This window comes from Galeopterus variegatus, unplaced genomic scaffold (genome assembly GCF_000696425.1).
Source record: "Galeopterus variegatus unplaced genomic scaffold, G_variegatus-3.0.2 Scaffold86, whole genome shotgun sequence".
NCBI classification, from domain to species: domain Eukaryota; kingdom Metazoa; phylum Chordata; class Mammalia; order Dermoptera; family Cynocephalidae; genus Galeopterus; species Galeopterus variegatus.
The window spans coordinates 1,109,724-1,134,706 of NW_007726197.1; the positions used below are offsets into that span (position 1 = coordinate 1,109,724).

General features: G+C 55.2%; 1 protein-coding gene across 1 annotated transcript in view; it reads right to left on the minus strand.

The window, feature by feature from the left end:
- CNTN2 (contactin 2 (axonal)) overlaps positions 1-24,974 on the minus strand; it is a 34,273-nt gene extending 9,299 nt beyond the window's left edge. The window contains exons 1-15 of the mRNA XM_008580665.1: positions 24,893-24,974; positions 15,730-15,885; positions 11,837-11,981; positions 11,547-11,722; positions 11,270-11,365; positions 8,248-8,457; positions 7,756-7,855; positions 6,227-6,402; positions 5,540-5,676; positions 4,092-4,221; positions 2,294-2,444; positions 2,044-2,171; positions 1,535-1,710; positions 1,079-1,199; positions 395-553 (exon numbers count right to left, since the gene is read on the minus strand). Coding sequence (XP_008578887.1) covers positions 395-553; positions 1,079-1,199; positions 1,535-1,710; positions 2,044-2,171; positions 2,294-2,444; positions 4,092-4,221; positions 5,540-5,676; positions 6,227-6,402; positions 7,756-7,855; positions 8,248-8,457; positions 11,270-11,365; positions 11,547-11,722; positions 11,837-11,981; positions 15,730-15,799 — 1,975 coding nt within the window. The 5' untranslated portion in view covers positions 15,800-15,885; positions 24,893-24,974. The remainder of the gene's footprint in view (positions 1-394; positions 554-1,078; positions 1,200-1,534; positions 1,711-2,043; positions 2,172-2,293; positions 2,445-4,091; positions 4,222-5,539; positions 5,677-6,226; positions 6,403-7,755; positions 7,856-8,247; positions 8,458-11,269; positions 11,366-11,546; positions 11,723-11,836; positions 11,982-15,729; positions 15,886-24,892) is intronic.
- Positions 24,975-24,983: the final 9 nt, after the last annotated feature.

Consider the following 24,983-nt stretch of genomic DNA (forward strand, 5'->3'; position numbering starts at 1 on the left):
GAGGGTTGCGATCCGTTGCCGGACACGAAAAAGGACAAAAAGGAAAAAAAAAAAAAAGAAAAGAAAAACTAGTAAACTTCCCTGTCTTGGTGCCTTTGCTAATGCTGGGTGCACCCTGCACCCCCATGCCCCCAGGAATATTTTCATTGCTCCAGTAATAATTCTACCACTTCTTCAAGGGCATAGAGAGTGCCTCTTCCTCCAACTCTCTCCCCACTCTCCTGCTGTCTGTGTGACTGTCTCCCCGCCAGCCTGGTGCTCCCTCGCAGCAGAGGGCAAAGCTTGTCCCTCTTTGAAGCTCTGGGCTCAGCCCTGGCCCTCTGACTCCCCACCCCCCACCGCCCCCCACAGCCAGGTCCTATCAGTGCTGACCTGGGTGGGGCCTCACACTTACTGGTCCGAACCTGCTTCCACTTCCCTGCAGGTGGAGTGCGAGCTTGCAGTGTGTACTTGGCAATGGGGCTGTGATTGTCGAAGCCACGGCTCCAACTGAGCTGGATAGTGGTGTCGCCAATGTCCCTCACCACCACGCCTCCTGGGGGACCTGGCGGACCTGCCCCAAGAGGTCAGAGAGCGGTGGGTCAGAATTGGGCAGCTTTGAATTTGAGCCCATTCTCCAGGCCAGGCTTGGGCTGCTGCAGTACCAAGACAGGGCAGCAGAGGGCACAGCAAACACACACCAGGTGGGAGGCCAAGGGGTGGGGGCCCCAGGTGGCGAATGCCAGCTTGTGTATATGTGTGGGTGTTGGGGGCGGGGGCGCTCAGAGAAGCCGCTGCATAGAGGGATGTATAGATTTCCCAGCACTAGGCTTTGAAAACTTCTGGGCTCAGCAAAGTACTCCCATTTGAGGATGTACCTGGGAGTGGAATTTTTCAAGTTTGACTTTGGAAGAAAAACATTCCACCCATTTAGGACCTGAGAAGGACCCTGGGATCTGATCTGCTTGGCCATCTTCTGTCAGAATCCCTTCCCCAAAGGTTTCAGGGCAAGGAAGGGCAATGGGTAGAGTAGCTCAGAATAGCCCAGCCGGCTTCTAAGGGAGTTGGGGGTGGATGCAGAGGTGGGAAACCCCGTCACCTCGGACCAGGACTGTGGCCTCCTTGGACGCACTGTCCACCACCGTCTGGGCCATGCACGTGTACTTCCCACCATGGCGCAGCTGGGCATTCAGGATGGTCAGATCCCCAACAGTCTCCTTCTGCACATGGGGGACAGTGAGGCAGGGAGGGCAGGTCAGAGGAAGCAGCCCTGGCTAGCAGAGGCCACAGGGCAGGATAACGAGAACAGTAGTGAGGAGTGAGTCTTGCTGGGTGCCTGGAATTCCAGGGTTGTCCCTGACTCTCCTAAATGCATGGCCTTTGGGGGACTCCAGGAAGGGTGGTTATTAATCCAAGGTGGGCCTACCATGCATGGGCCTGAGGGAGTGGGGAAGGGTTTGGGGGGCTTGAAAGTGGTGAAGGCTAAGGGCATCTTGGGTCCACTGTCTGTCTGGAAGGAGGGAGGAGCCATGGGGGCTCTGGCCTCAGGCCTCACCACACTGGCTCTCCGGTAGTGACCCCCAGGCTTGTCGAAGTCAATGGGGAAGTCTTCCAGGGTCCAGGTAAAGGTAAGGTCCATGGTGGGGTCATGGGAGGCATGGCACTGTAAAGTCAGGTTGTCACCCAAGTTGATGTCAGCACTTGAGGGGGCTAGAGTGATCTTGGTTCCATCTGCCAAGAAAAACAAGGCCCCTGGGTGGATGGGGAAGAAAACAGGCCCAGGCAGGGGCCACAGGGCAGGGGAGAGGCTCTGTCCCAAGCCCCAGGAAAGAAGAAGAGGCGGTGTGACCAATAGCTGTTCTGACACCTCAGCAGCACCATGAGTGTGTGGCAGGTGGGGGGTAGGATCAGATCTGGAGGGTGGCGAGGGGGTGGTCCCAAGCGGAACTGAATCCTGGGGGGGGGCCTCAAAACTAAACTAGGAGCCATATGGGGACACAAGGGCAGATGGTGGGGAGGGTGGCACCCTGTACTAGCCCGACCTCACCAAACCACAGCCCTTACCACGCACAGACAGGATTCCAGTGCTGTTGGCTTTGCCCATGAAATTCTCAGCAAAGCAGGTGTATTTGCCTTCATCTGACCGACTGATGTTTCTTATGATCAAGGTGCCATCTGGGGTTACAGTCACTCTGCAGTAAGGACAAAGCAGGTCTGGCCAACCCAGGGACACACTGGAGTCACGGGAAGGGGACTCGCCTCCAAGGAGAAGGAGGAACAGCAGGAACTGCTTGGGGTGGGGTGTGGGTGGTACCTGCTGCTGTTGACCAAAATCTCAGTGCCTTTGCTCCAGAGCACTGTGGCCTTTGGAGCTGCCCGGGGCTGACAGGGGATAATGATCTCTCCCCCTCGGGCTGCAGGGATCAGACGCCTTACAGGATTCAGCCTGAAGTCAGGGGCCAGTGCTGGAAGGAAAGGGGAGGCCACATAGTCACCCATGAAATAACAGTATTCATCAGTCTTGGTTAAGACGTCAGCTGCCATGTGCTAAGCACTGTACGTACCCTCCGAGACCAACCCATGAGCAACCCCTAGCAGCAGCCCTTCTCATCAGCCCCACTGCCATCGCTCTGGTCCAAGCCACCAAATCTCCTGCCTGGTTTATTGAAAAGCCCCCTAATTGGTCTTCCTGTTTCTGCACGTCCATCCTACAATATTTCTCCTACCAGCAGCCAGAAACGTCTTTTTGAAAATGTAAATCAGGCACTCAAAATAAAGTTCAGCTCTTTACACGGCTAAAAAATAAGTCCCTACCTGTCCAAGCACATCCTGCTCTCTCTCCCCTCATTCATTATTATTATTGTTTTTTTTATGGTGTCGTCTGCACTACGTTCAGCCAGTGAGCTACCGGCCATCCCTATATAGGATCCGAACCGCGGCCTCGGCGCTACCAGCGCCACACTCTCTCGAGTGAGCCACGGGGCCGGCCCTCTCCCTTCATTCATTATCCTCTAATCGCCTGGCCATTTTTTCTGTCCTTTGAAGTCATCAAGTCTTTTCCTACTTCAGGACTTTTGCACTGGCTGTGCATTTTGCCTGAAAATACCCCAGATCTTCACATGGCCGGGTCCTTAACACTCAGGTCACATCCCGAATGTGACTCCCTCAGAGAGGTCTTCCTTATCTAACCGGTCCACCTCACCCCCATCACTCTATGGGACTTTCTTTACATTGTATTTTTTATGGCTACCTGAAATTGTTTAATTATTTGATTTTGTATTTATTCATGCCTTTCTCTACACTGGATTGTAAGCTACTTAGAGGCAGAGACCAAATATTCTGTGTTCATTCCCTATGAGGTGCTGACCAAGTATTGGTTGAATGAATGAATGAATGAATGAATGAATGAGTGTTGGTTAAGCCTCCCTACAACTTGATGAAGTATCATTATGTCCATTTTACAGATGAGGAAACAGGCTCAGCAAGCTCAAGTCACACAACTAAATATAGGCACCAGCTGACGTTTACTGGGCACCTGTTACTGGGCACCTGTTACTGGGCACCTGTTACGTGCTGGACAGGCCCCGTATGTTCTGTCTCCACCCTCTTGTTTACTCCTCACCACAGCCCTATGAGGGCAGGACTATTACTGCCCGCTTTTTATAAATCAAGAAATGAGCTGGCTGGTTAGCTCAGATGGTTAGGGCATGGAGCTGATAACAGCAAGGTCCGGATTTCAATCCCTGTATTGGCCAGAAAAAAAAAGAAAAACAGAGACACAGAAATGAATTAAATTGCCAAGGGTCACATAGCCAAAGGGGCCAGGTTAAACACAGATCTGATTGATTTGGTTTCCCCTGACTGTTGCCACCATTTTTTTCACTGCAGCAAACATTTACTTTGTCTTTCTAGACATGGAACAAGTCAGAGACCCTGTCCTCTGGGAGCCCTCCATCTAGTGTCTCCCCTCCTTTCTTAAATTTCTGAGTTCTACTCAGAAGCTGTCGGAAAACTGCCAGGGTGTGTGTGCGTGTTTAGAAATGCTGCAACTCAGAACTCCTAAAGCCTCCCAGGTGTCCCCAGGGATGCCCCTGCTTCCCAGGGCCCTTTACCTTGCACGGCCAGCTCGGCACTGGCGTAGATGGTGCCATGCTTATTCTCTGCCACACACTGGTACATGCCCGAGTCCTCCAGGCTCAGCTTGGAAAACCGCAGGTCCCCAGCCAACACTTCCACCCGGTTCTGTGCAGAAGAGCCCAGCTCAGGGCAGGTCAGGGGGATCAGGGCCACCGGAGGACCAGGGAGGAGGGGTCGGCAAGGGTGGGTACAGTGGAGTCTGAAGGTTGACAGTTCCTCAAGGATTGGGCTCATATATCCAGCGCTACTTCAGGACTGCCTGTAATCTCAAGACTCAGAGATTACCCAGGCCTCCCTGAAGCCAAAGAGGCAAGGTGACCCACTCAGGACCACATCAGCTTTTTGTGGCTGAGTTGTGCCTGACCCAGGTCTCTGAGACTATCCAGTTGATCAATCTGTGGCCATGTGACTCTGGGATAGAAAGAGGCACCTAGAACCACCCTATGGTGCCCTAATTAGCCCAGAGGGATTACAGGGTTTCAGGGAGGCTTGGGGTGTGTGGGGTAATCAGGGGAGCAGAGGATGGTGGTGGTGTGTGGGAGGAAGCCCCAGGTGTCCTACCTGGGATGCCAGAGGCTCCCCATTCCGCAGCCAGCGCACTGTGGGCCGGGGCTTGCCGGCGGCCGCGCAGCCCCAACGCAGGTTGGAGCCGATGTCGGCCTCCGTGTCTGAGATCACCTTGAGCCACTCAGGCTGAGCTACGGCGAGCAAGGGAGAGAAAACCTGGGATGAGCTGGGAGGAATCTCCCGCTTATTAAATGGAACTTAATCGCAGGGCTGCAATACCCGTACCAGGCAGCAGAGGGTGCTATCGGCATTCCAGGATGGAAAGGACAAAGGGGGGAGGGGGCAGGAAGAAGCCGGCACAAGAAAGGGGGCACTTTTTGATTGTGCCAGTGGCTGTTTTAGGGACTTAAATAATTTAAAAGCCTTCTGTGTGCTTCTGCACCGCCAACCGAAACTCTGAGCTGGCCACAGCACTAGCCTTTCTTTTCCCATACTCGGTGCAGTCCTGGGCAAGAGGGCTCCAGCAAGGGTCCTCCCAGTCTCCTCAGGGACAAGGATGAAGGCAGGGGCAGGTGTCCCCGGCTCTGTACCCTGCACGATGATGCGGCCCTGGACGGTGTCGCGGCCCTTAGAGTTCTCCGCCTCACACTCATAGGTGCCCTCATCTTCAAAGCTGACGCTGGGGATCTGCAGAGTGGGCTCGGCTGTGGCCCACTGGGGGGACAAGGAGCCATCCACTTTGCGCCACTTGATCCGGGGTACAGGGCTGGTAGGGGAGACAAAGGCAGAAGGGGTGGGCAGAGCTGAGCCATATTCCTGTGCCTGCAGCTCCTGGTACCTGGACTCTCAGACCCTCCTGAGATGCTGGGTGGGGATGGGTGGGGGTGGGGAGGGTTAGGAGGAGGGCAAGGNCTACCTGGGATGCCAGAGGCTCCCCATTCCGCAGCCAGCGCACTGTGGGCCGGGGCTTGCCGGCGGCCGCGCAGCCCCAACGCAGGTTGGAGCCGATGTCGGCCTCCGTGTCTGAGATCACCTTGAGCCACTCAGGCTGAGCTACGGGGAGCAAGGGAGAGAAAACCTGGGATGAGCTGGGAGGAATCTCCCGCTTATTAAATGGAACTTAATCGCAGGGCTGCAATACCCGTACCAGGCAGCAGAGGGTGCTATCGGCATTCCAGGATGGAAAGGACAAAGGGGGGAGGGGGCAGGAAGAAGCCGGCACAAGAAAGGGGGCACTTTTTGATTGTGCCAGTGGCTGTTTTAGGGACTTAAATAATTTAAAAGCCTTCTGTGTGCTTCTGCACCGCCAACCGAAACTCTGAGCTGGCCACAGCACTAGCCTTTCTTTGCCAGTGGCTGTTTTAGGGACTTAAATAATTTAAAAGCCTTCTGTGTGCTTCTGCACCGCCGACCGAAGCTCTGAGCTGGCCACAGCACTAGCCTCTCTGTCTGCACCGCCAACCGAAACTCTGAGCTGGCCACAGCACTAGCCTTTCTTTTCCCATACTCGGTGCAGTCCTGGGCAAGAGGGCTCCAGCAAGGGTCCTCCCAGTCTCCTCAGGGACAAGGATGAAGGCAGGGGCAGGTGTCCCCGGCTCTGTACCCTGCACGATGATGCGGCCCTGGACGGTGTCGCGGCCCTTAGAGTTCTCCGCCTCACACTCATAGGTGCCCTCATCTTCAAAGCTGACGCTGGGGATCTGCAGAGTGGGCTCGGCTGTGGCCCACTGGGGGGACAAGGAGCCATCCACTTTGCGCCACTTGATCCGGGGTACAGGGCTGGTAGGGGAGACAAAGGCAGAAGGGGTGGGCAGAGCTGAGCCATATTCCTGTGCCTGCAGCTCCTGGTACCTGGACTCTCAGACCCTCCTGAGATGCTGGGTGGGGATGGGTGGGGGTGGGGAGGGTTAGGAGGAGGGCAAGGGGACCCTGGGCCTGGAGAGAACAGAGGGAGAGAGGGCGCCCATTGGCTGATTCTCATGCTCTTTTCCCAGGTGGGCTCAGAGCACAAGCAAGGAAGGGTCAAGAGAAGGGGCTGTATCCCCCTCTCCCCTGCAACAATTGTGAAGCCAATGAAGTTAGTCCCCTGCAGCAGGCTTGCCCTCCCCTGCACTGGTCACCATGCCTCTAGGTCTGCCTTCCTCAACAGTGGCATGTGACCTGGGTCTTTGTGTGTCCCTCTTCCCACTGCCCTAACAAGGCTTTGCATCTACTTTTCAAAGGGATTTTAGATGTTAGTAACCTGTGTACTAAAATGGACTGAGGTACCAGTGAGCCTTAGAGGCTTAAGATCCTTCCATGTACTTTTCATATGGACTTTCTGGAAGGCCAATAATTTTCCACAAAGCAGCAGATATTTGAGGAAAGAGGGGACCGAAGTACAATCACATTCTTTCATTCATTCTACAAACATTTATTGAGCACCTGATATTTGCTTAGCTCTGTTCCAGTAAATCCTCTTCCTGGGAACGCAAGAAAGATAACACTTTCTGTTGGAATTTATAAGTAAATTAACTGTTGACATTCACGGAACACTTCCTAAATGCCAGGCACCTTTCTAAGCAGTTTAAATATATTAACTCATTTAATCCTCATAACAATCTTATGAGGTAGGTACTATTATAAGGGTACTTCAAAAAGTTCATGAAAAAATAGAATTAAAAGACAAGAATATTTGCATGAACTTTTGGAAGCCTCTCATATTATCACCATTTACAAATAAGGAAACTAAGGCACAGAGAGGTCAGGCAGTTTACCCAACATCTCCCAACCAGCAAGTGGCAGAGCTGGGATTTGAACTATGCAGGCTGGGTTGGAGTGCACACACCGTGCTCCCTGTCTCCAGCCCCGGGCACTCCCGAGCTGTCTGAGCCTGCCGTGCATGGCTGTGAGGACCCAGTGAGCCAGTATGTGCTAGGCCCCTGGCATGGCAATGCCTCACTCAGAAAGGTGGTGCTCAGTGAGCGGTGGGGGTACCCCTGTGCACTCAGGACTCTGCTAGGCCCTGCGAAGGGCACTGAAATGACAGCACTGACCCTGCCTGTCCTCCTCCTGGGGTCACCTGCATCCCTGAGGGACCCTGAGAGGCTATGCCCTGGCCTCAGGAAGTGCCCCTTCCTCTTCCACACTCACTTCCCGAAGGCAAAGCACTCCAGGGTTATCTGCTGTCCCACCAGTGCATACGTCTCTGCTGGGAACTTGGCCTTGATGCTGGGTGCAAAGAGCCGGGTATCTGGCGAGAGAGGGGTTTTGCAAATCAGATGCAAATGACTACAGGTCAGATGCTCCTGTGCCATTCAGAGCCATCTGTCTGGGCAGCTGGGTTGGGTCTCAGAAGACTTAGGCAAGGGTCTGAGGCCTTACAGCAGGATGACCCAGGAGTCCAGGGCCTGGATCCTGAGCCCTGGGAGCTGCTCTTAGAGCCATCTGTCTGGGCAGCTGGGTTGGGTCTCAGAAGACTTAGGCAAGGGTCTGAGGCCTTGCAGCAGGATGACCCAGGAGTCCAGGGCCTGGATCCTGAGCCCTGGGAGCTGCTCTTCACAATCTCCAAGGGAAAACCCCTTTTCTCAATGCCCACTGATCATTTCAGCTCCCGCCTCCTCTCCATGCCCAGCTGATCCTGACCTTCGGCAGCCAGGTTGAGCTGAGCGAACTTGCTGAAGACACTCTTGGTGGAAAAGTCCATGTGGCTGGTGGCCAGGCAGGAGTAGTTGCCCAGGTCCGAGGCATTGGTCCGGGCAATGTACAGGTTCCCTGTGGTCTGGGACACGAAGTGACGCCCATCCGTCGGGATGAAGTTAGGGAACTCGTTGAGGAGCCAGCGATAGGACAAGCCTAGGATGTGGGCAGTTTGAGGAAACCAGGGTGCCGGGCAAACAGGGTAATTCTGGGTAAGATCCCAACATGCTGTGGGAATGTGCAGTCCCTGTCCTGAGTCCCCGTGCTCTGAACTGCAGTTGAAGGGAGATCCTGAGGGAAGATGTGGCTTTATTCCCGTCCTCAGGGAGTGCTGAGTCTGCTGGGGAAGCCAGCCCTTAGGGACCTCCCAGTCTGAAGGGGGGCACGGGCACAGAGACAGAGAATGACAGAGGCTTTATTCCCGTCCTCAGGGAGTGCTGAGTCTGCTGGGGAAGCCAGCCCTTAGGGACCTCTCAGTCTGAAGGGGGGCACGGGCACAGAGACAGAGAATGACAGACCAATAAAAGAAACACGGAATAATTTAAAGCCAGGGAACCAAGGGTCATTCGCCACCTTTTATCCCATCCTTCCTCTGCTGAGCATCTAGAAGCCCTTCCTGTGCCCTCTCTGTCTGATCCTGGCCCAGGGTCCCAACTCACCTGGGTAGTGGGCAGGCGGGTTGCAGGGCAGCATCACCCCCCAGCCTTCATAGGTTTTCACTGGGTCTCGCTCCTCCTTGGAGAATTCCTGCAGAACTGGAGGTGGAGACCAGGGCGGCTCGGGCACTGGCCTCCAAGCCTGGGAGCCCCCTCCCCAACTCATCCTCCACAGGGAAGTAGCAGTTCCCTAGGGCTTGTCCCCTGTCCTTTCTGGGTACTTTTTTCGCTCGGGCACTGACCTCCAAGCCTGGGAGCCCCCTCCCCAACTCATCCTCCACAGGGAAGTAACAGTTCCCTAGGGCATGTCCCCTGTCCTTTCTGGGTACTTTTTTCCCAGCCCCCTCTTCCTCTCCCCCTAAGTTCCTTGGCCCCCATGGGTCTCACAGCCAAAGCGGAGGATGGCCTCCCTGCTGACAACAGTGCCCACTGGGTTAGAGGCCAGGCACTGGTAGACGCCGGCGTCCTGTGCCTTGGTGGGGCTCATGATGACCAGGTTGCCGCCCACCAGCTGGTGACGGGAACCTGGCTCCAGCTTCATCTCGGTCCCGTTCATCTTCCACCTGCAGCAGGGGGTGGGAGGCGGAGCCTCTGAGTCCTGCCAGGTGGCAGGACTGATGTGAGAAAAACCTGTACAGCTGCCCAGGGTCTCCCAGCACCCACTGCAGGGGCCTCACCTATAGGTGGCAGGAGGGCTGGCCCGGGCGCGGCATGCTAGCAACACCTGTTCCTCTGTGGACTCCTCTGGGAAGAGCAGACCGAGGGGCTGCTCCTCAAAGACAGGCCCAAAGGTGGCTGGGGATGCCCGGGCTGAACTCCGTGCTGCAGATGGGGGACACCGCCAGAGACCTCAGCGTGCGCTGTGCAGCAGAACTTGCCACGATGATGCCCCGTTCGCTGTGGTGGCCACTAGCCACTTGTGGCTATCGAGCTCTTGAAATGTAGCCAGTACAGCCAAGGAACCAACTTTTATATTTTACTTTATTAATTAATTTAAATAGCCTAGACAGGCCCCATCTAGTCAAGTTAGCTCAGTTAATCACTCATCCTACACTCAGGTATAGAGCACCTGCTGTATACCTCGCAGAAGGACTGATCTGCAGGGTGTGAAGTGCATGTCACCAGCCAAAAAGGTGGAGAGAGGAAGCGTGTCTCTAGAGTCCAATGCGTGGCCCAGTGGAACACGCTCAGGCTTTGGGGGCTAGGCTGGGCCTCCTACCAGCTGTGTGATGTTGGGCAAGTTATAGAAATTTCTGAGCCTCGATGTCTTTGCCCATGAAATGAAAAGAATACAAATTCACCTCCCAGGTCTGTATGAGGATTCGGCCAGAAAAACGTGGGTAAGGTGGCAGGCACAGGAAGTGTGCTCAGCAAATGTCTGCTGGACCCTGGTGCGGGGTGGGCTGGGGACTGGGGGAGAAGGAAGACCTTCTGGTGGGTGGATGGTGGGCAAGTTACTTTTATAAAATTCCAGTGTCACAATTCAAGAAAGAGAGGCCCAGCAAAGGGAGTGACTTGCTCATGGTCACACGGCACATCTGTGGCACAGAAAGTCCAAACTTCAGGTTTCCTGAACTTGTTGAACAAACGGGTATCACACACGCACATGGAGTCTTCATGCCAAGACCTGGCCCAGGGCAGAGGCCTCCCTCTTCACGCGCATCCTACCTCAGCAGGGCAGGGGACACAGAGACACAGACGGGCAGCGCTTCACGTCTGCCTTTCCACAGGGCTGGGGGTGGGCTCTGTCTACTGACTGGTGGGGCCAGGCCACCCCNCAGGCAGGAGTAGTTGCCCAGGTCCGAGGCATTGGTCCGGGCAATGTACAGGTTCCCTGTGGTCTGGGACACGAAGTGACGCCCATCCGTCGGGATGAAGTTAGGGAACTCGTTGAGGAGCCAGCGATAGGACAAGCCTAGGATGTGGGCAGTTTGAGGAAACCAGGGTGCCGGGCAAACAGGGTAATTCTGGGTAAGATCCCAACATGCTGTGGGAATGTGCAGTCCCTGTCCTGAGTCCCCGTGCTCTGAACTGCAGTTGAAGGGAGATCCTGAGGGAAGATGTGGCTTTATTCCCGTCCTCAGGGAGTGCTGAGTCTGCTGGGGAAGCCAGCCCTTAGGGACCTCTCAGTCTGAAGGGGGGCACGGGCACAGAGACAGAGAATGACAGGCCAATAAAAGAAACACGGAATAATTTAAAGCCAGGGAACCAAGGGTCATTCGCCACCTTTTATCCCATCCTTCCTCTGCTGAGCATCTAGAAGCCCTTCCTGTGCCCTCTCTGTCTGATCCTGGCCCAGGGTCCCAACTCACCTGGGTAGTGGGCAGGCGGGTTGCAGGGCAGCATCACCCCCCAGCCTTCATAGGTTTTCACTGGGTCTCGCTCCTCCTTGGAGAATTCCTGCAGAACTGGAGGTGGAGACCAGGGCGGCTCGGGCACTGGCCTCCAAGCCTGGGAGCCCCCTCCCCAACTCATCCTCCACAGGGAAGTAGCAGTTCCCTAGGGCTTGTCCCCTGTCCTTTCTGGGTACTTTTTTCCCCAGCCCCCTCTTCCTCTCCCCCTAAGTTCCTTGGCCCCCATGGGTCTCACAGCCAAAGCGGAGGATGGCCTCCCTGCTGACAACAGTGCCCACTGGGTTAGAGGCCAGGCACTGGTAGACGCCGGCGTCCTGTGCCTTGGTGGGGCTCATGATGACCAGGTTGCCGCCCACCAGCTGGTGACGGGAACCTGGCTCCAGCTTCATCTCGGTCCCGTTCATCTTCCACCTGCAGCAGGGGGTGGGAGGCGGAGCCTCTGAGTCCTGCCAGGTGGCAGGACTGATGTGAGAAAAACCTGTACAGCTGCCCAGGGTCTCCCAGCACCCACTGCAGGGGCCTCACCTATAGGTGGCAGGAGGGCTGGCCCGGGCGCGGCATGCTAGCAACACCTGTTCCTCTGTGGACTCCTCTGGGAAGAGCAGACCGAGGGGCTGCTCCTCAAAGACAGGCCCAAAGGTGGCTGGGGATGCCCGGGCTGAACTCCGTGCTGCAGATGGGGGACACCGCCAGAGACCTCAGCGTGCGCTGTGCAGCAGAACTTGCCACGATGATGCCCCGTTCGCTGTGGTGGCCACTAGCCACTTGTGGCTATCGAGCTCTTGAAATGTAGCCAGTACAGCCAAGGAACCAACTTTTATATTTTACTTTATTAATTAATTTAAATAGCCTAGACAGGCCCCATCTAGTCAAGTTAGCTCAGTTAATCACTCATCCTACACTCAGGTATAGAGCACCTGCTGTATACCTCGCAGAAGGACTGATCTGCAGGGTGTGAAGTGCATGTCACCAGCCAAAAAGGTGGAGAGAGGAAGCGTGTCTCTAGAGTCCAATGCGTGGCCCAGTGGAACACGCTCAGGCTTTGGGGGCTAGGCTGGGCCTCCTACCAGCTGTGTGATGTTGGGCAAGTTATAGAAATTTCTGAGCCTCGATGTCTTTGCCCATGAAATGAAAAGAATACAAATTCACCTCCCAGGTCTGTATGAGGATTCGGCCAGAAAAACGTGGGTAAGGTGGCAGGCACAGGAAGTGTGCTCAGCAAATGTCTGCTGGACCCTGGTGCGGGGTGGGCTGGGGACTGGGGGAGAAGGAAGACCTTCTGGTGGGTGGATGGTGGGCAAGTTACTTTTATAAAATTCCAGTGTCACAATTCAAGAAAGAGAGGCCCAGCAAAGGGAGTGACTTGCTCATGGTCACACGGCACATCTGTGGCACAGAAAGTCCAAACTTCAGGTTTCCTGAACTTGTTGAACAAACGGGTATCACACACGCACATGGAGTCTTCATGCCAAGACCTGGCCCAGGGCAGAGGCCTCCCTCTTCACGCGCATCCTACCTCAGCAGGGCAGGGGACACAGAGACACAGACGGGCAGCGCTTCACGTCTGCCTTTCCACAGGGCTGGGGGTGGGCTCTGTCTACTGACTGGTGGGGCCAGGCCACCCCTAATTGGCTCCTACCTCTCAATGCAGCTGATTTTCAGGCTCTCCTTGGTGGACGTGGGGGAGGGAGTCCCCATTAACCAATTAGTGCCTCCTCTCCCAGTGCATCCAGCTGTCAGTCCTGTTCCAGGGGTGGGGGATGGGCCGGCATGCTGCAGCTGAGGCCCAGCCTTGGCCCCCTGGGGGTGAGGGCAGCTGTTAAGCAGCTCTCAGAATGAGGTAGGAGACAGGGCTCCCAGAAATGGCCCAGTGCAGGCACTCCCCGCACCCCTCCCCACCTCCCACCACTCTTCCCTCACTGCTACCCCAGGCCTTGGAGGCATCATCTCGGCTGGAGAGCCCAGCATAATCCCAACTTAATGATGATGGTGGAGGGTAGAGACCCCTGCCCCAGCTGGGACTGCCTCGAGGAGAGGAAAAGGAGGGGCTGGGGAGGCAGCCAGGCTGCTGGGGACCACCTTGCACAATAGCAGCTTCCAGGAGCACTGTCTGGGCAGCAGGGGTGGCTGAGTGGGCCCGGGGCACAGTGACGCTCTATCTCTCTTCCTGAAAAAGCTTTCTCTGCACTCAGTCATACACACACCCTCACACTCGCTCAAATAGCCACACACACACCCCCACACCACTCTCCTACATGCACCTTCTTACATACACACTCACAGCGCACATACAGTCACACATATGAACCTCTCCAAGCTACTCAAATGGCCAAATATGCACATTTATACACACATCTGTGCCCAAGCACAAACAGCTGCCACGGTCGTGTATACTTATTTATATATATAATATAATTCTTAGTAATGAGAGTAATTCATGATAATAAAAATAGGTGCTATTGATTGAGTGCTTACTGATTGTCAGAAACCATGCTCCACATTTCCTTCCCATAACCTCTTTACCACATAGACACTGCCATTTTCTTATTTTACTAGTGTGGATCTAAGACTCAGAAAGGTTAAATACCTAGCCCCAGATTTGGACCTTGGCCAGCCTTACCCACAGCCAGCATTTTCAACCAGTGTCCGTGACACTTGACCTCAGTTTCCCATTGGAACCATCAGAGGACATGTTCCATCCCAAAAGTATGAGTCAGAATTCTAGGAGTGAGGCCCAGGAATCCGAATTTTTAAAAAATGCCTAGTGGGCATTCTGAAGGGCAGCAGGGGATGAGAGCCACTGCGCTGTGCTGTAAGGCCTCCTAGACCTTTGCCATGTTATAGATGAAGGAAGAATGACCCAGAGAGGGCAAGTGGTTTGCCCTGGGTCACACAGCAAGATCGCCATGATCACCATATCAGCCCGGACATAGCACCACTCCCCGTGACACCTCACTCATGCGACCACCCTCTCAAATATGCACATCCACAGACACACCCGCACATCCCCATGCTTTCCTGCACCCTACATACACGCCCACCTACACATGCACCTTCCTATGTGCGCACACACACACGCTCCCTCCCAGGCAAAGCCAGCCCTTCCTTGCAGTTCTCGCTCCCCATCCTCTGATCCCTGTCTGGGTAGCTCTTTCCCACAAACACAGGCCTCAGACACCTCACAGAGGAAGGGGCCTGGAGAAATGAGAAAGCACAGGGGAATGCTCAGTGCCTGTCCTTGCATAGGTGCCAGGACCCCAAAGCTGTAACCTGAGGGCAGGTCAGCAAGGAAAGCCAAGAGTGGGCACCTTCCCGGGAGGGGTGGGAGCAGATGATGGGATTTGCCCACACCCCTTGCCTTGGGTGATGCTAGAGACCACTCTCCAGCCTGAGGAGAGGAGGGCTTGCCAGAGACCAGCTGGCTGAGCCTCCCGGCCTGCCCTCTTCTCCACCTCTCCTTCCCCTCTGCCAGCCTCCCTCCTGCCTTTATCCAAGCTGGGAGCAGCCCCGGGATGGGGACCTTGCCTGGGCTCCCTGCTCTGCCTCTTCTCTTCCCAGATCCTGTTCTACGCTCAGTCCGTCGGCTGGGATGCAGCGTTGCCTTGAATAACCCACCTAGAGTTGTGTGGGATTGACCACTGTCTCCTCACATCAGGGGACTCTAGAGCACTACCTAGAACTTTCTTCAATGATGGAAATGTTCTATAGTCTGTGCTATCCAATATGGCTACAGGACACTTGAAATGTGGCTGGTGCAACTGAGGACATCATGTTTTTTATTTTTTTTTTTCCTTTTTGTCTTTTTTCGTGTCCGGCAACGGATCGCAACCTTCAGTGTCACGCCCGTACCGGACCGGGACCGGCAACGGGATCGCAACCCTCGGTGTCGCGCCCGCACCTCGCTCAGCCAGTGAGCGGCCGGTCTGTATGTGGGATCCGAACCCTTGGCGGGAGCGTCGCCACACTTCCCAAGTGGCGCACTGTAGCAGTGCACCACCGGGCCGGCCCAGGACATCATGTTTTAAGTTTAATTGGATCTTAGTTTTCATAGTCTTTTTCATAGTTTTCATGTGGCCATTGCCTACCATATTGGACAGTGCAGCCTTGGAGGCTACAACTCCGGGCTGATATCATGGCGATCATGGCCATCTTGCTGTGTGACCCAGGGCAAGCCACTTACCCTCTCTGGGTCATTCTTCCTTCATCTGTAACATGGCAAAGATGCATTCCCTCTCCTAACCTCAAAGAGAAGGTAAGATCCACAAATGGGAAAATGTTAGCAAGGAAATGCTCTCAGAAATACAGGTGCTACAGCATTGCAGAGGCAATTATTTCTGTAATCATCTCCCAAATTATAGCAATGATATAACAGCATAATCATCCCTGCTAGGCTTCGGAGCCCAGATGAACCTTCTTACCTGGACAGGAGACAAGGGCCACGGTGGCCAGCAGCAGCAGGTATGGCCTCCTCCTGGTGGCTGTCCCCATGGTGGGCGTTCTGGGCAGAGGAGGGGAACAGAGGAGAGGAGGCTGAGCCCGGCTCTGGGAGAGTCTGGCTGGAGGCTGAGAAGGACCTAGGGAGGTGGATGGAGCAGAGGGCTCTGAGTCGAGGGAGCCCCTCCCAGCTCCAGGCACTGCTGGGTCGGTAATGCTGCCGGAATTGCTCAAGCACTAATCCTCCCTGGGGCCCTAGGGGAAGGGGCTTGGCTATTACCAAGGAGCTCTTCCTGGGGCTGAGTGCCTCCTACCGGCCCCCTGGGAGTCTGGCTCTGCCCGGTACCCCCACCCCCACCCCCTCTAGCCAGCGGGGTGCTGCTCAGGAAGTGAAAGCAGCGACTAATTGGGAGGCAAGAACCCACCTGCCCCCTCACCCAGCGATAGCTATTGATGTGGGTCCAAAAGAGAACAGGGCCCGTGCCTGGGCTGGGGAACCAGTAACACCTTCCTCTGGCAATTGGGATTGGGGTGACTCTCCCCTGCCCCACCCCCACAACTGCCTGGGTGGGGGCTAAGCCCCTTTAGGAGCTGTGTTAAGTCTCTTGGGACCAGCCTTGTTTTTCTAGCAGTGAGGAGGGGTCTCACAGCTTTATCCACATCCTTTCACCAGGGTACCCAGGTAAGGCACTTAGAGGCTTTGCATGAGTGACCTTGGCCCCACTAGCAATGCTTCCAACCAGATGGGCTAATGGGCCCAGCAAGCCTTCAGGGCTGAAAGAGTTAAAGCAGCTCCCAGAGGAGCCTCTCCCTTGCATAGAGATGACCAGATACCTAGTTAAATCCTGGAGCTGTTTCCTTAACAGTTTAAAACCTGTTTCCTCTGGGCTCCTGGGAGCAAGTCAGAGGTCCGTCCCATCAGTCTGAGCGATCTGGAGAGGCGAGGGCAGGGCAGGGCCAGTCTTCTCACCCACTCCCCATCCCTGGATGGGTTTTCTGAGCTCTGAGGGGAGTGTGGAATCTCAAGAGCCTGCATTCTGGTTACTGGAGTGAGTCTGGGACACTGGGCTCCCACAGCTGCCTCTCAGAGCTGCCACAGGGCCCTGATCACCTGGCTGCAGATTCTGCTTCTCTACTCTGCCTGCCTATTCTGCTGAAACCTAAGAGCAGGGGGAGGAGGTCTGGGGCTGGGGAGAGGCTGGCTAGGGGCTCTTCCGCTAACTGGTTGCAAGGCTTGTCCCATCTCTGGATCTCCATATCCTCATCTGTAAAATGCGTGCTCTCTAAGGTCACTTCCAGCTCTGGTTCTGTGATGCTCACCGAGAGTGCAGGGTGTGTGAGGGCCTGGGAATGTTGCCCCCCGAATGGGGGTGGGGGTTGGAGAGGGCAGGCTGCAGAGGACTTAAGACCACCACTGGGGCCAGCGCAGGGTCTGAAGACTGATGCCGGCTTGGGATCTGCCTTGTCCCACTTCACACTCTACTGCCTTGGAAAGAGAGCACCCAAACCTTTTTAAACCTCAATATCTGATAGCCCCACAACCTTTTCCTGCCTCCTCAACAGCTGCAGATGGCACCTGAAGGAGCTGGGGGAACGAGGGGAAGAAGTGGCCCCAGGGTCTGTCAGGGAGGGTGTGGGCAAGGGACACCAGGTGGAGCCGAGAAGCTGAGTGTTTGGCTGGGGGGTGTTGGAGCAGATGGCACTGCCTCCCACCCCGACTCCAGCTTCATATCCACTTCCCGCCATCAGGAAGGGTTCCTGGGTGCCACCACTCCCCAACTATCTGCCCCTCAGACATTTAGCACTTCCAGCCCCTCTGACATTCCCCCAACACACCATTTCCATTCCCCTGTAATGCCCTTCCTAGGAGAGGCACACCATCCTGCGAGGCGCTGTTCACATCTTAGGCTGGAAAGCACCTAAGATGCCCCCATCTGCACACAGTTAGAATTCAGCTCTGTTCTTGACCACACCCTTGGTGCTCTGCCCTTGGAGCTGTGTCTGTCTCCACTAGAGGGTAGGGAGCTCCCCAAGGGGAGAGACCATAATAGGTGTTGCTTGTGTGTTGCATGTAACTGGTTGAGAGCAACTGTGATTATAGGCCTGTGGGAGCCAGTAGAAAGACACTCACACAAAGGAGCTCTCTCTCTCTATCTGATAGGGCTCACAGGTCTTCAGTGCTCCCTCACGGCATCCCCAGGGCAAATTCACATGCGTGCGCGCACACACACACACACACACACACACACACACACGCAGTGTTTCACATCATGGGGAAATCTCAAAAGCATGCCCCTGAATGTTATACAAATGCAGGGAGTTATCCTCAGAAAAGGCGGGCATTGGGGCAATATGGAACCCTTCAGGATTTGTTATCTGATGGACAGGAGTTGGTAATGTTGATTCCATCTCTTAACAGCTTTGTGAGCTTGGACAAGTTCTTCCCCCTGTGGAGCCTCAGTTTTCTCATCTGCAAAGTGAAGATTATAACATGCACTTTATAGAGCTCTTCAGAGGGTTAGGTGAGGTAATGGATGGTAACGGTGTGGTTTTCAAGCTGATGCAAAACCTCGGGGCTGTTTGGACTTGTCTTGGGGTCACTGTGGGGAGATAGAGAGAAAGGATGGGGCTCCAGATCCCTTCCTCACTCCATCAGAACAGCTCCACTTATATCTGCTTTCCTACGAGGTTCCCTTTAAACAAAGGGGTCCACGGCTCCAAAAAGTTTGAAAATCAGCCCCTTGGCACTAGTGTGCCACATCCAGGTGTCTGGCACAGAGAAGGTGCTCAATCATCATTTGCTCCCTGCCCGCTGTCGGCCTGCCAGTCCTGGGACTTGTGGGTGGGGAGTGCTTGCAGGGTGCCTGCCCGGAGAGGAGCTTGGGCTGTAGGCATTTATCCTGAATGTGCCAGAGCAAGGCAGAGACAGATGACCAGGGGAGCTGTGGCCAGGAGCTGGAGACTCTGAGGTAGCTTCTGGGCAGACTCCCACCCCAGAGTGTCCAGCTGCCCTAGCAGTGCTAGCAAGAGCAGGGTGTGTGTGCATGTCTGTGTCCCAGTGTGCGTGTATGTGATGCTTGCATGAATATGTCTATCATGTCTATATGTCTCTGTGTATATGTGTTATCTAATCCTTGTGTTTCTGTGTATGTGCATGTGTCTGTGTGTCTGTGTATGGGTATGTCTACGTGTGTGCTTAGGGGTGTGTGCAAGGCTTGAGGACTCAATCCCTTACCTTGTTTCCCTGTGACCCACCAGGAGGCTTTGCACCTGAATCATTCACCTTCTATCCTGCAGTGGTCAGAATTATCTGTTATCTCAATTACCATAGGCCATGGATAATCCAGTCCCACAGCTCAGCCTAAAGTTCAATTTAATCCAGATTTTAACCAGCCATCTCTCCAGCCCAAAGGCCCTGGGTACCCTCTGGGGACTGAGACCTGCAGCCTTAAAGAAGATGTGTGTGTGTGGGGGGGGGGCTGGGATCCAGGAGCTCCTGGCTTTGCCCTTGGGGAGCACTGGTCTGCCTGATCGGATGTATATTGAGCTCCAGTGTGTGCCAAGGCCTTAGGTGAACACACACACACACACAGACAGTCTGGACTAGAGTTTGGAGTTTGTTGCCACCCTGAAGGTGAGGCAATTGGCATCCAGCTTTGCCCTGCATCCATTTCCATTACAGTCCTTACTAACCATGTGTCAGGCATTGTGCTAAGCACAGGGGACAGTAATAAAGACACTGCCTTTACAGAGCTCCCTAACCAACTGAGCACAGCCATAAGATGTGCTCATGAGTTCACAGATCAGTCATTCCCCATACCATCTGCCCTATGACATGTTCTAGAATGCCCGAGATGGAGGAAGCCTTTTTATCAGAACAAGGCTGGAGTGGAGCTATGCCAGGCCCAGAGCTGGCCCTGCGAGCCTTGAGCCAGCCAACCCTCACCCGGGCCAGCTGCCCTGGGCAGGGGTGCAGGCACAGGCTGGCACAGGCGGGCACAGGCTGTTGCCATTGGGGCCGGTCCTGGGAGGCACCAGCACATGGGGAAATGGGCCACTTGGAGGCTCAGGGGTACCAGAAGGAGCTGGTTGAATTGCTGGGACCGGGAAACAAAGGGCCTGGAGGACAGCTGGGGGACTTAAGGCTAGGAACTAGACTCCAGCATGTGACAGGTTTTTCTGGGCTAAGGACCCCAGCACAGAGCCAGTCAGAAAATGAAAGCTACAGTCCCCCCAAATGCTGCTTCTTAGGATGCCCAGTTCCTGGCCCTGAATCTCTTCCTTCTTCCTCCAGATAATGGAGATCGGAGCATTAAGGGATTTGGCAACTTTCCAATGGGTTGTGGTAGAAAAAGGGGGAGTTTGGAGCCCAGCTGAGGGCAGACACTAAATGATTTATTATCAGCCTACAAAGTACTGTAGGAGCCCCCCAGATCCCCATCTTGGCCTCTATCCTGTAGCACAGCACACAAGTTAATAGGGAGACTATTGAGTCAACCAGCCTACTGCTTACTAGCTAGTATAACCTTAATGTAACTGACTAGTATAACCCTAGTTATTATGTTCATTACTTAACCTCTCTGAGCCTCAGTTTCCATCTGCAAATGGGGATGAGAAGGGTAGGACCCATCTCACAGGACTGCTGAGGGTCAGTGTTATGCTGGCCCACAGATCGGGAAAGATCAGATCTTACAGCTGAGAATCCTCGCAGCCCTCATGTGTCCGCAGACACTGTGCCTGTCTGTGCGTCAGGCTTACTTCCACACAGTCATGATATTCAGGCTGCACTCACACGTGTTGAGAACTGACAAATCCACAAGCTCCCTGGGCAGGTGCCTCCCTCCTCTTATACTCCACAGGTGCAATGCACCTGGGTAAGCACCAGCACGTCACCCCAGGCTAGGGCACAAAACAGAGTTACACCCAATACAGTGCGTTCGGGAGGGCACACAGCTGGGACACGCATATGGGCAGTCCAAGCAGTGCTCCTCCCCAGCTGCCTGCACCTCCTGCCTGGCGGGATCCAGGATGGGTGCTCAGCATGCTTTCCTCTGTCTAGGACAGGAATTGCCACCTGGGATGGCACCACTGTCCTCCAGGAGGGTCTGAACCATTCCCACACCCCTCCGTAGTGGCCTGGGTAGGGACTGCTCGGGTACTCAGTGTGCCAGGCCAGGCAGCAGCTGGCAGGGGCAGGAGGGCCATGGCTGAGAGGTCTCTGTGGTACCCTGAGCTGGAGAGGTCCTTAGGGGGCAGAGGAGTCCCTCCCCAGCCCTCTCAGTGTGCGCCCTCACGCCTGCCTGTCAGTTTTCTCTGCAGGCTCTTTGAATTTGCAGCTGGTTCCCTGAGGCCCCAGCCCTGGTGCCCGCGTGCTCTGTGGGGAGAGCTGTGTTTCCCAGGCACATGGATTTGTCGGAGCTTTCAGCATTGGGCATGGGGGAGTCTGGCCCTTGGTCCGCAGCCTGGAGTCTCTGGCACCCCTGTCCCCAGCCTCTCTGGAGAAACCCTTTAAAGTAGAGAGTGGACAGAGGGGAGAGATTTATGTCCTCCTGGGAGGAAGCTTGTGATGAGGAACAGCCACCCCCAGACCTGAGGTTTTCCTGTTTGCTTGTGTGTAGCGTGGGGCAGTGCGTGAGGGCTTCAGAAGAAGGATCCTTTTCTGAGACGCCGCGAGTTAAGAAAAGTTGTTTCAACTTGTTTCTGAAGAACCAAGTCGGAAAGAAAAGTCCCTCGTGCATCCGCAGAGCAATTTCTGCACATCCTCACATCTCTGCTGAGAGGACGTTCGCCCCAATTCTCAGACAGTTCCCTGCAGGCTGGTCCAGAGCCTAAGCCCAGGTGAGGGTGGCTTCCGACCTGCCCTTTCCCTCAGGTTAGTTTCGCTTTTCCTCTGGGGCGCAGATTAACCATCACATCTCTGCTGAGAGGATGTTCCCCCCAATTCTCAGACAGTTCCCTGCAGGCTGGTCCAGAGCCTAAGCCCAGGTGAGGGAGGCTTCCGACCTGCCCTTTCCCTCAGGTTAGTTTCGCTTTTCCTCTGGGGCGCAGATTAACCTCGCCTCTTAGGCCTCACTGCAGGAAGGCTGCCCTCCAGTCCGATGCAGATTCTGAGAGGATGTGGGCTCAGGCCGGAGGATGTGGGCTCACCCAGCAGGAGACCCTGAATGGGTGCCCTGCACGAGGGGGTGGGTTGACTTCCACATCTAAGTAGGGAACCGAAGGGCTCATTAGATGAGAAGGACGCTGAGGTGTGTTTGGACCTGAGTGTGTCCTAGGATGGAAAGTGTTCAGGTTTTGGGTGACAACATTACACACCCTTGCTTTTGTCTGCATCCTCTTCGGTAAACAAAGAAACATGGGCTAATTTTGTAGCAAGGACTCATTAAAGCGAAGAAAGGACAGCTTTACTCCAGGATGGTTACTGTCAAGGCACAGAGCCCATAGAAACGCCCATGAGTGTTCCAAGTTAGCAACAGCCCCTGGGGCTTTGTTCTAGACCAGGCGTAGCAGTCTTCTTGAGGGAGGCCAGAAAGCAGGAAGAGATGAAGAGGGGTCTGTCTTCTCATGGACTCCTGAGTCACATCCACCTTCTACCATTTTACTGAGGCCGGAAGAAATTTACAGCCTCATCCAGCCCAACCTCTGCCTCTAGGCAGAAGTGTGTCTAATCTTGGACCAGACCCTAGTTCTCCAGGCCATTCCTAGAGTCATCCCAAAGCCCTCCTGAGGACTCATCATCCTAGTCAGGAAGTGTCACCTGCGGTCTATTTAAATCCCTTATGCTTTACTGGCATAATCTTTGCTCTGGTTCTTTCTTCCCTGATGCCATGGTTCTGCCCTACGAATACCTCCAAAAATACAAATACTGCCCACACTCAGCCTTAAAGATTGTCTTTGAAGTGTTCTTTCTCACCAACATTTGGGTTGAGGAAGTTTCTGGTAGGGGAACAATGTATCCTCCCACGGATAGCAAATATATGGCTTCCCTGATGGCCTTAGAGCCAGAGGGGACACCTTGGGGCACACCCTTCTGTGCACTTGCTCCTGAGGAGTACATTTGGTCAGCCAGGGACAATATGTGCTACCATCCTGTTGAGCATAATTCCTCAGAGGCCATTCCACATGTGTCTCTATTTGAACAACTGCTGGCAGGGAAGGTGCTGGAATGGAGTTGCATAAGGAGTGAAGTCTGGCAGGGGGAACGGTGTGGGAGTTGGCTGAAGACTGAAGCTGGAGGAGTGTGTGCGATCAGGAAAGGGGTGCGCGGGAAGAGGTGGCCAGGTGGGAGGAGAGTAAGAGAGAGTGCGTGGGGACAGAGCAGGCTCTTTGAGCCTGGGGCCCTTCTCCTTGGGCGATGTGCCTCTGCTTCCCACATGGCTCATGGTGAGCATAGGATAGTGGTTTCTGCACCTGTGAGGCAGGTAAACCTTGGGTGACTTGGATATCATTGGCTTGGGGGCTCCCTCCCTGTCTGTCCCACCTCTGCCTCCCTCTTATTAGCTGAGGACTCCCACAGGATATCAGGAAGGACTTTGACCTTGTGAAAAGCCCTGTCAGTGGTTCTGCAGCCTGGCTTTTGAGGGGTTAACTGGTGGGCACCTGGAGAGGGGCTTGGATGCTGCTGTCTCTAAGGGCAGGACTCTCTTCTACCAAGGCCAACGGTGAGGGCACCAGTTGTGACCTCCAGGCCACCTCTCTGACCCACCCCCAGGAGCCATGGTCACACCAGCCTCTCCCACTGGTGGCCCACCCTTGGCTGCCCTTGATCTCTAGCAGCTTGTCCCGTCCCTCTGAGTAGACCAGGAGGCAGAGAGACTCAGAGGTTAAATGGACTCTCTGGCCAGAGGATTGGGAGAGAAGGCTGAAACTGTTGCCCAGAATGAGATCAGGACATCCCCAATGGACAGGGTTATTGGGCTATTCCTCCTCCGGCCTCCTTCTGAGCAGAAAGAAAAGGTGCTCAAACCCAGCCTTCTCCAGGGCTGGGGCCATGGCATGCCAGGCACACTCCCTCCTGATCTCACTGGATTCCCAAACCTCCAAGCAACCTTGACTGATGGCTCTTCCCTTGGGACACAGGCTCAGCCCACAGTGGTCTGGGGCTGGAGGGTGCCGGGCCCTGCATTCCTGTAGCAGGAATTGACCAGGACTCTCCTTCCACAGGCTCTGCCTCAATTTACTCCCATCTCACACCTGGGAGCCCATCTTGGAGAAAGTGACAGGACTCAGGTCTGGACACTCACTGGCTGGGGCTGTGGCCCCACCTCTGAACCACTATATAAGCCCCATGGTGCTGGGCAAAAGAGCTGCCCTCTCTTTCTAGAGCCCCCAAGCTGTACCCCTCCTCCCCATACCATTCTGACCCCAGCCCCTTTCCTTACTGGAAAATCAAACTTCATGCAAATCCTTCCCTCCCACCAGGGAGGATGAAGGGAAGAGATTTGAGGCGAAGATAAGGTGGGGTGGGGGGCGGATAAGGGAAGAAAAGGAATTTCAGCCCCGGAGGTCCCAGCTTCTCACCCTTTGGGTTGTGGCTTGCCTCAGTTTCTCCTCCCTGAGTCCTAGCTCCTCAACAAGGCTTTGCCCAATCTTGTGCCCCACTCTCTCCTCTCTCTTCCACAGCCTCCCCCTCTGTCCAACTGAAGCAAGACTTTGCAAAGAGGTCACCCTGTGGAGGTAGCCTCCCGGTGACCTCAAATCTGGGGACTCAAGCTCAATTCCATGCAGGAACTTCTGGGGGAAGCCCAGGGCCCAGGGCCTGGCCTTATGGACTGGTCTGGCCCTGGACCAGGGGCCAGGACAGGCGCAGGAGCCACTGCCCTCTCTGCAGGCAATTGCCACTGCCAGCCAGCCACTTCGAATTCCTGGACACACTCCTGGGGTCCAGTGTTTTGGCCAGGCTGGGCCTGCCAGGGCCCTGCAGGACGCCACCCACACAGACAGGGTGGAGGGGAGCCTCAGCCCAGCCGCGCCCACCCTGGGGCTGAGGTGAGAAGTCAGCCTGGCTCCAGCCGGCGGGGTGTTGCTGTCCCCGGCCCCCTTCCAACTTACAGGGGGATATTGACCAGGACTGAGCGTGGAGCTCCTGCGGACAGCAGCGCCCCGGGAAGCCCCGGGCTGGAGGAGACGAAAGCGCTCCGGACCTACCTGGGGTGAGAGAAGGGTGTTGGCCGGGCAGGTGGACGCGGCCCGCGCCGGTGAGCCGGGGCCGCCGGGCCGCCAGCCCCTTGGCCGCGCT